Source organism: Ciona intestinalis, chromosome 14 (assembly GCF_000224145.3).
Source record: "Ciona intestinalis chromosome 14, KH, whole genome shotgun sequence".
Classification (NCBI taxonomy): Eukaryota; Metazoa; Chordata; class Ascidiacea; order Phlebobranchia; family Cionidae; genus Ciona; species Ciona intestinalis.
Genome location: NC_020179.2, coordinates 2,941,885 through 2,952,115, shown reverse-complemented (window position 1 = coordinate 2,952,115; position 10,231 = coordinate 2,941,885). Strand labels below are relative to the sequence as shown.

The following is a 10,231-nucleotide window of genomic DNA, read 5'->3' as shown; positions in this document are numbered from 1 at the left end:
CTGAATAAAAGAATGGATAAATGTCACTTTTTTATTCTTATAAGGATAATTGGGGCAACAACAGCTGTTGGCGTTCTGTTTCACACACCTCGTGCCCGCTTACAAATTACCACATATGCAATTTTGTAGGTAATTGGAACATCAAATGTTAATTGTGTCAAAATACACTGCATTTTATATTTTATGTTTAAAGTAAATGTGCATAGAAAACATATTCCAAATTATCTATACCCAATTTACTACTTTCTGCTAACAATCGTTGCCCTACATTATAATAATGAGTTCCTATACGCCCTAATACATGTTAAGTGACCTGAGATTTGGGCACAAATTTACGTATTACAAAAACTAAGTTAAATGTATAAGAACATTTTTGAAACCACTCGTACTCAACAGTTCTTCTTGTACAAAAGTAACATTTGAAATCTACTTATCAGTTAAAAAGTGACGTATTTTAAACAATTTGAATTTCACACCTTGTGCAAATATTGAAGTACCGGCGTTTGTAATACTATGATTGCTGTTATAACAATTCAATAATGTTAAACAAATCACAAGACTTAAATGCCAAGAAATTTTGCACGATTTAAACATAATTTTCACTTCATATTTTATATAAACCACCTGTGATGTAACTTTACATTTGTCTGAACAGTTCGCACGAGGTTTGAGTTAAATTTGCTTCGATGCGGTACAGTTAAAAGAGACGTTCTGTATAACAGACCAGCCACCTTTTCTAACGATCGCTTCATACTGTTTACAAAGTTCTAGCTATGTAAAACTGGACAGGAAATAACAGAAACGTTGACAGAATTGATGTGTTAGCATACGCACGGAAATTACGCGAAACAGACAACCAAACAACATCAAATGTCACTGCTGCTGGCAACAGCGACGCGGGCGTAATATGATATCAGTGGCAATTTGATAACACTTTTGTAAAATCTGTAAAATACCGTTTATTTAATTATTTACGTTACTTAATCTATATATATATGTGCAATCAATTAATAAGATTGCGAAAAATGTATACCACGCAAAATGTGTTTAGTCTGTGGTCCTCTACGCGAAATACAATTGTCCTAACACTACAAGGGACTAGCTAGAAAATGTACTTTGAACATGACGGTTAAAAAGTGTTTAATTAATCGGGTCTAGTTCCAAGGTACGTTTTATATTAGCGTGTATTAAAATTGTACTTTGGTCCCTGATTAATTTAACATGGTTGAATAAATACGATTGTTACGTGTCGTCAGCCCGGATTGGTTATTCCCCTCCGTTGGTATTTCGCTGTAAAGTGATTTTTAATAAATGTAAAATTAAACAATTTTAAGTTATAAAACTTAGCTTATACGTCGATGAAACAATTATGTGCTAGTAAAGAATCCCTCCTGCGTTATCTGCTAACCAATAACCTCTAACTATTAAACACTAACCCGTATAAACACTAACATATATAAAGTACTAACTTCTAACACTTCCCATCAGCCTAATCTGAAACATGCCAGAGGATTCTTCACTATTAATCAAAGGTATACGTGCCAACAATCAAAGGTGTACATCAGTAGTAAACTCTATAAACTTGAGTTACAAAATTATAGATCAAAGTTTGTCAAAATTTGGTAATTTTCAGATAACCACAGGAAATAACCATGACCCGTAGTTTAGTGTGTATTTTCTTTGTGATACATTGCTTTCTTCAAGTTAATGGTGAATTTGACCCAAATGCAGTTCCTCACACAACTAAAGCTCAACTACTTAAAAGCATTGCAGCTGGAGATGAAGAAATACTTGTTTATTTTTGTAAGTTACCAAAAATGCGGATTGCTAAGAGATATTGTGTGGACATACAGTGGAGTGGGGAAAGATGGGACATCTTTTGACTCTATTTTTTTATCCCATTTAATGGTAAACAAGAAACATTCAAAGATTTATAAAACTATATCCTCACGACTCTTATAGACCATTGTTAATTGTTTAAAACACAGGATATTTGGATATTATGTGCTAAAGGTGTCCCATCTTCTCCCACCCTACTATATAATACAATATTATAGAAATGGAGCCCGATTTCAGCTACCTTACTGAAGTATGGTTTTAATTTAATATGAATTCAATATTTCAGACACTTCATTTGACCAATGTCCTGATTGTAAAGAGAAAATGCCAAGTTTTCATGAAGCTGTTGAATACTTAGATAAACTTGAAGATGGAAATGTGAGTTGTACATATAGTAGGGGTGGAAAAGATGGGACATTTTTTTATTCTATTTTCTCGTCCCATTTGGTAGTAAACAAGGAATATTCAGATAATTATGAAACCGTTTCCTCACGATGCTCATAGACAGTTGTTGATTGTTTAAAACACTATCAGAATATTTACATAGTATCTGCTAAAGGTGTCCCGTTTTTCCCACCTTACTATATACTAAAAAAGTACTTTTTGTATATATATAAATAAAATAATGATACAATAAAGGAAAAACAAATGCAAAAAGTAGTGAAAATTGTAAATACTTGTATGCTAACCACTAATGCCTGACCACTAAACCCCAACATATCGCCATTAACGTATTGTCCCTAACATATTTTCTTCACTCCCAGGTCAAAAGTTACAAGCTTGCAGTTAAGTTCCCAGAGTATGGTGTCAACAACTTTCCACAGTTGTTACTTTTCATTGGAAACACTCCTTTTAAATACGATAAACCAGGTATTAATAATATATTCTGAATATAACAAGTAATTTTTGATACTATTTTTAGTTCCCTTTACTTAAATTAGTGGTCTATGAATACTTATTTTATCCTCATTCCCAGTAATTACAACACACGGTTCATACACCTTGTGCCTGCTTTCGAGTTACCCTGAATGTAACTTGATGGGTAATATTCGGATAGAAATTCAAGAATATAAGTTTGTGTTGTACAATTAAATTAAGTTTTGTTGTTTTTTGGGTTGTGTTATACAATTAAATTAAGTTTTTTTTGTTTTTTGGGTTGTGTTATACAATTAAATTAATTTTTTTTGTTTTTTGGGTTGTGTTATACAATTAAATTAAGTTTTTTTTGTTTTTTGGGTTGTGTTATACAATTAAATTAAGTTTTTTTGTTTTTTGGGTTGTGTTATACAATTAAATTAAGTTTTTTTTGACTGTTGTTTTTTGGCCACTCAAGTATAAAGCAAGTTAAATTTATTCGTAACTGACAGAAAACTTTAATATTACAATAGATGATTATGGACCTGATAGCATTGTGGATTGGATTGAAGAAGCAAAACAAACTCCTATACCTGAATTAACAGAAGAAACATTTGAGCATTTAACTCAATCTTCCACAGGTGCTACAACTGGTGACTGGCTTGTCATGTTGTAAGTTGACACTTTTGTTTCTATTAGGAAACTAACTTAATAATAATTAAACATAAATTGCTCTTTGTCTGCTAGGTGTATAGACCACGCTCATTTTCTTTCAACAGAATAAAAAGATTATTTTAACTGTAAGCGTGTTTTAACAACTGTTGTTTTGTCTCTAAATCGGTTTTATTGTTTAGAATATTTTTTTGCTACTATAATCGAAAAGACAAATAATGTCACTATTAATAGGATATCCAGTTCCTGTTATGTACATTTATTATAAGTATTAAAAGTAGTTAAACATGTATAGCAGTATTTTTATGGTTGATCTACCTATTTCAATGTACACTATGTGCATACTTTTTCATGGCCAGAAAACAACAGTCGTTATAACACGGGTGTTCATACGCCTCGTGCCAGCTTACGAGTTACCATGTATGTTGCTTTGTGGGTGATAAGTAAAGTGGTATACACTGAAACTTGCACACTAAACACATATATACAGATTAATGAATGAATAAATGTAACTTACTTTATCCTCGAGTGGCCGGAAAACAGCAGTCTTTATAACACAGGTTTAACACCTCGTGCCAGCTTACGAGTTACCATGTATGTTACTATTGTGTTATCATACACACATTATTACAGTGCAGATGGGAAAAGACCTGACTGCATGAAGCCAAACCTTCCAGACATTGGGACAGCAGCAGTTAGGTTAAGAAGAAGGAAAAATGTTGCAATATTTGATACGAGTTCAAACTCCAGCACTGTGTACAGATTTGGGATGAATCCAGTTGGCCACTGTGTTAAAATTCTGTTGTAAGTATTCGTTTTGATTTCTGTTGTTATCTAGCTATTTTATAATCAATGAAATAAGTGTGGTATAGAATGAAATTATGTAACTTGTTTATCCTTATGTGGTTGGGCAATGTCAGTTGTTATGGCACGGCCGCACGGGTGTTGTATTTTACACCTTGTACCTGCTGTCTTGTACTTAAATTACACGCCTCTCATTTTGTGCCTATAAAGATCGCCCTGCTGTGCTTTAACAAGCTTTTTTATATTTTACGTTTTGCACCAAAGTCACACATTAATACTGCTCTCAGAAAAAAATTCCATGTTTTCTGTCATTGCGACACAATGATGCACGACACAATAGGAGATGTTGGCTTACTGCCAATAACAACAATAGCAAAAACACAATCTGTGACCGTTTATGAATTACCACATATGTGACTTTGTCTCTGTGGGTGATATTTAGACACACAGACATTCAGAAATATATCTGTGTTATACAGTTTGATTATTTTTGTTTCTCATTGATTTAGCATCAAAAAGACAGAGGTGCCAATGAAACATGCACGTGGTAACTTGTTATCATACAGGTACCAAAGTTTAGATGCAAGCTGCAAATTCTGTTGTGAATAAACCACACTGCAGTGCAACTATTGCATAGTAGTCTGCTAATATTAAAAATGTACAAGCCAGCTATGTAGAAACAACATTGAATTTAACATTACATTGCATCTTGCATGATTCATTGGGATATATTGTTATAGTAGAATGGGGAAATACAAAACACTTTAGCACATAATATCTAAATATCCTGATTGTGTTTTAAACAATTAACAACGGTTTATTCAAGTCGTGAGGATACAGTTTTATAATTCTTTGAATGTTCTTTGTTTGCTACCAAATCGGAAGAGAAACTGTAATGAAAAGGTGTCCTATCTTCCCCCACCCTACTATATACCAATGAATCTCCCATGCCAATGCATTCATAGATAAGTTAGTGCATGATGTAGTACAACCATTGCGTGTATATATGTACTTATCACAATATGTTTCAGTTTCCACCGAACAGATCTTTATCATTACAAGAGTGAGGATCTGTCATCCACATCTCTTGTTAACTTTATGTTAGAGGGATACACTAAACAGGAACCACTGACTGTACCCCCGCCGTTAGATAAATCGTAAGTTTACATAACATTGCATATTTTCTATGAATACAGTAGCGAATATCAAATAATTAAAAACAAGAAGGGGAGAAAATAAACACTAAACAACAGTTGTTAAAATGCAACGGGCAACGGGTTATATGAAACAGAACATTTGTGTTTAACGACTGCCAGATTTCTGGCCACGTGAGGATAATTAAGTTACATTCATTCATTCATTCAACCGTATTATAACGACTGTTGTTTACCGTTCATGCAAGGATAAAGCAAGTTACATTCATTCATTCAACCGTATTATAACGACTTTTGTTTATCGTTCATGCTAGGATAAAGCAAGTTACATTCATTTATTTAAACCATACAATACCAGATTCCAAGCCAGATACTACCACCATTGTTGGCGTGTGTCCTTAAGGAACTCACCCAAATCGTTTAACTAATGTTTCTAACAATGTAGCGTCTGTGTATTCACGTTATATATTCTTTCGAACGCCTCCAGTTATATTGGCTTACTAGTAATTATCATCAAGTTGAACCGCATGTAATAGCCTTATGTATAACAGTAGCAATTATGTTTAAGTTGATTTTATATCTACAGAAGTGAGAAATTGGAAGGAATGATAGACCAGCTTCACGGCTTATTTAAAGACCACGCAAGCACAAGTGAACTTGCTTTTATGAGTGGCGTAGCATGCGGTCTCGTCTTTGTAGTATGTGCTGTAATATTTATTTTGAAGCGATACCAGAAACGAAAGCTATTGTAAAACTTTTTTTGTTTTGTGGGGTGTATTTACAAAGGGCAAAATTTACGTTTTGCGTCGTTTCCCTTCTGTTTGAGGTGCATCTTTTTCCTTGCCATTTTGAAAATAGTTATTCTTATATTGGTTGCTCAACGACAAATCTTAGCAAATTCTGTTCGGAGTATTTTTCTAAAAATGTTATAAACGAAATTAAGCCGATATGCGGAAAAGTTTAAATGTGAAGTTTATTGGCGCTTGGAATGGCGATCATCTGTATTGTAGTTGCTGAGGTAGTGTTTGTGTATAATCATAGAATGCACAAAGTGCAATAAAAGTAAAGTAAATAAGTAAAGCTGTGTTATTTCTATTTCTTCAAAGCGTCGAAAAATAAAGTTATTTTAACAGTGTTTTAATTGTGTGGTATAAGCCTATGCAGTAAAGGTAGCTGTTTTATACGACAGGTTTACCATAAACAGCCACAAAAAGTATACCATTGCTTTTAAATCTTCATATCGAGTTTATATCTATGGCTATATATAGTAAGGTGGGGAATATGGGACAAACTTAGCACATAATATCCAAATGTCCTGATCGTGTTTTAAACAATTAACAACGAGAGTCGTGAGGTTTTATAATTTTTTAAATGCTGGTCTTAGTTTGCTACCAAATGAGTAAATAAAATAGAATGAAAATGGGTGTCCCATTTCCCCACCCTACTATTTCTTATACAAGAATCCACTAGCACAGTTGTGTGGTCGTAACACGGACGTCCTGTTTCTCACTCTCGTTGGGAAGTTTCTCAATAGCTCAATACAGCATTACAGTTTGTTTTTTATGTCAATGGCCGTAAGCCTTTACTACGTCACAAGGTTTGACGTCACAACAAGTATGACGTAACATCTTAGTGTTAACGAGGTGACTTTGCAGTTAAACTTGGATATATGATAAAGGCTTGTTAACACACAGCAGGGCAATCTCTATTATGGAGGTACGAATTGAAAGACCTTGAAATCGAGGACGCGACACCCAACGATGTCTGTGACCGCAGAAGCCCGGGTTCAAAGCCCTTTAGATGTGAGCTATGCACCTCTATCCAGAGGTGTATACTCCCAATATTAAACTAACTGAGCGATCTTGTAATACAGAAATAACCTAAGAACTTTAAACCCAATATGTATGCAACTAAAAGGACTTTTAAAACGTTAGTTCCAAAATGACAGGGTACATTGCCGAAATAGATTTTATTGTGTTTATTATGTGTTTGACAGCAAGAGAATATATCTCCCTGGCAGCAAAAGTTTAAATAAACATATGAAAGTAAATGTTAAGCCCTTGGGTAGCAGCTGTTTACTCTGTCTGGATATATTCTCCAAGGCAAGGTTTAAAATCGATATTGTAAGTGTAAGATGTGATTTGATCACGCCTACTTTGTACATAGAGTTAAAGCTTTGATGGGGAGAATTTCAATTCAAGCAATGCAGGTTAGTCACCATTGCAGTTCAATTTTGTTTAATTGCCCGAAGGGATACAGTTGAGATACGAATCCACGATTGTCCGACGCCTGCGAGAAGACAGAGAAATTAAAGGAAACTCGACAGACGTCTATTCTGAACAGAACGTTCGATACGGTTTAGTGGTTAACGTCTGTACCACACTGCTATTGTATGAGCGCTCAAACAGAACGAGGCCTGAAATAAAAGTGGTCGAAGCACTTTGTGTGAAAAGGATTGGAAAGTTGTGTTATGCGTTAGCTTACTTATACCTAGTTCAATTCTGGTCGCTTGTGTAGTTAGACGATTTAGATAGTAGTGTAGGAAAGTGATTTTTACTTTCAAGTACTGTTGACATTTTTGACAAATGTAAGCCTGCACTTTATCGTGTTACATAGTCGATAGTCTGAGCGTTGATAACAACCAACTTTCGCTGCCGTTTCAATCTGGTTTGGCTACCACGAACGTTGGTCTATTTGCTGTCGGCGATTTGGCGGTGCTCTAGTTTCGCACTATTGTGTAAGATTGTCAGCCTTTGTACGTCATTGCGTCATATTGTACGCCCATGTCAAATAAAGCAGAACCACAAAAGCTTTCAGCGCAAGGCAAGATATTAGTTACCAGTAGACAGTAGCCACAAAGACGAATTTGATGCAGGCCTATAAACTGTAGCAGTTCTAGACGAAGGTTTTTTTGAGTCCTTACAATGCCAGTTTCATGGGATTTAAAACCGGATGTTTTTATTAGGAAGTTTCTACGAGTGATATTGTTACTCTCACAACACTGTAAGTAGCGCTATTTCGTGTATTATAGCAACGCCACCATGTAGCCTTACCTAACATAGCTCGTAAATAATTCACTACCCGTAAATAGATTTAGCGCAATCATGTTTTGAATATTTACTTACAGACGGCTAGTATAGAAGTTTAAAATGTTTACCGTTAAGGTAACATTGCTGTTACTTTTACTTGTCCAACTTAGTTACTCTCTGCCATTGAATAGTAACAAATTACCCTCGGATACGTTTGGGGGGTTCGGGCAACATAATGACAACGCTAGAAACCGCCCTGCTCAGTTTTCACCGCAGGGAAGCATCAATGGTCTTAGACCTGGAAATATAGAAGACACTTATAAAGATGAAACTCGAGGTCAATTCCCGCAGTTTTTTCAACATGAAGGCGCGAAAGATGACCTGGATATAGGAAGATCAAACGAAGATGAAGAGGACTTGGATGGAGGGAACCCACGTGAGGATGTGGATGATGATAATGCTGAGGATGATGAGCCATATGAAGATGAGGAAGAAACCAATGAAGGAGAGGAAGATGACGAAGAAGCGAGGGACGATTTGTTGGAAGATGATTCTGATAGATCTCCAATAGTTGATGCAGATGCTGGTGAGCAGGAAGATACAGATTCGGAAGAAGAGGCAGAGGATGATGACCCGTATTCGGACTCAGATGAAAGTAGAGATCCAGATTCAGAAGAGCGCGAAGATGAAGATGGGCAGGATAATATAGAGCCAGATTCGCACGATCGAACGGATCAGGATCCGGAAGAAAACACGGATCAACATGGTCAAGATCCAGTAGAAGATCAAAACAATGTTGGTGTTCAGAACGCGGGTGTTTTCAACAACAAGTTAAACATTCCGCCAGACCTTTCTATGTACAAGGTTAAAAAAGGCGAAGATTCTGTTGGAGAATTAAATACCCCGGGTAAAGTGCCTTTAAATCGAGCCGGTTTGTTGAAAGATTCAGAAAACGCTCATTCGAGAAAACTACCTGATATGAACAACTCGCCGCAAAATGGTTTCGACGCTCCCGAGTTTCAACAGCAAGACCAACGTGTTGCTACGCCTGATGCTAACGATGATGTAACGATAAATAACGATCACGATGAGGATGCTGATAGTGTAGAGGAAAAAAGCGTGGATACGGATGTGAATGTAGACGACGCGGATACTAAAAATGATGACGTCACGGAAAACAATGATGAAACTGATGATGTCACCGAAAACAATGACGAAACTAATGATGTCACGGAAAATAATGACGAAACTGATGATGTCACGGAAAATAATGACGAAACTGATAATGTCACTGAAAACAATGACGGAACCGATGATGTCACGGAAAATAGTGACGAAACTGAGGATGTCACGGAAAACAATGACGAAACTGATGATGTTACGGAAAATAATGACGAAACTGATGATGTCACGGAAAGCAATGACGAAACTGGTGATGTCACGGAAAACAATGACGAAACTGATGTTGTCACGGAAAACAATGACGAAACTAATGATGTCACGGAAAACAATGGCGGAACCGATGACGCCATGGAAAATAATGACGAAACTGATGTTGTCACGGAAAACAATGACGGAACTGATGATGTCACTGAAAACAATGACGGAACTGATGACGCCATGGAAAATAATGACGAAACTGATGTTGTCACGGAAAACAATGACGAAACTGATGATGTCACGGAAAATAATGACGAAACTGATGATGTCACGGTAAACAATGACGAAACTGATGAAGTCACGGAAAACAATGACAAAACTGATGATGTCACGGAAAACAATGACGAAACTGATGAAGTCACGGAAAGCAATGACGAAACTGATGATGTCACGGAAAATAATGACGAAACTGATAATGTCACGGAAAACAATGACGAA

The 10,231-nt window shown here is 35.8% G+C and overlaps 2 protein-coding genes across 3 annotated transcripts; both read left to right on the top strand.

Annotated features, from left to right (window-relative positions):
• Positions 1-1,386: 1,386 nt before the first annotated feature.
• On the top strand, positions 1,387-6,402 carry LOC100179436 (thioredoxin domain-containing protein). 2 transcript variants are annotated; one of them, XM_018814861.2, is made up of 9 exons: positions 1,387-1,532; positions 1,634-1,803; positions 2,126-2,217; positions 2,604-2,709; positions 3,228-3,366; positions 4,000-4,170; positions 4,680-4,736; positions 5,202-5,327; positions 5,911-6,402. In XM_018814861.2, the coding sequence occupies exons 2-9, from the start codon at positions 1,653-1,655 to the stop codon at positions 6,074-6,076; spliced, it is 1,008 nt and encodes a 335-aa protein (XP_018670406.1). In that variant the 5' UTR covers positions 1,387-1,532; positions 1,634-1,652; the 3' UTR covers positions 6,077-6,402. The 2 variants fall into 2 exon arrangements, with proteins under 2 accessions (XP_018670406.1, XP_009860835.1); XM_009862533.3 differs by lacking the exon at positions 4,680-4,736 and having other exon boundaries at positions 1,406-1,532.
• A 2,053-nt stretch (positions 6,403-8,455) lies between these two features.
• LOC104266430 (uncharacterized protein DDB_G0290685-like) lies at positions 8,456-10,231 on the top strand (the record flags this gene model as incomplete). The annotated part of the gene is made up of 1 exon (XM_009862594.3): positions 8,456-10,231. A coding segment is annotated over exon 1 (1,758 nt), but the record flags the coding sequence as incomplete, so codon positions are not given.

Excerpts from the sequence above, each read along its gene's own strand:
- LOC100179436 (XM_018814861.2), top strand. The coding sequence starts at position 1,653 with ATGACCCGTAGTTTAGTGTGTATTTTCTTTGTGATACATTGCTTTCTT. Across the intron at positions 1,804-2,125 it reads AGAAATACTTGTTTATTTTT|ACACTTCATTTGACCAATGT; the intron begins GTAAGTTACCAA and ends TCAATATTTCAG. Across the intron at positions 5,328-5,910 it reads CCCCCGCCGTTAGATAAATC|AAGTGAGAAATTGGAAGGAA; the intron begins GTAAGTTTACAT and ends TTATATCTACAG.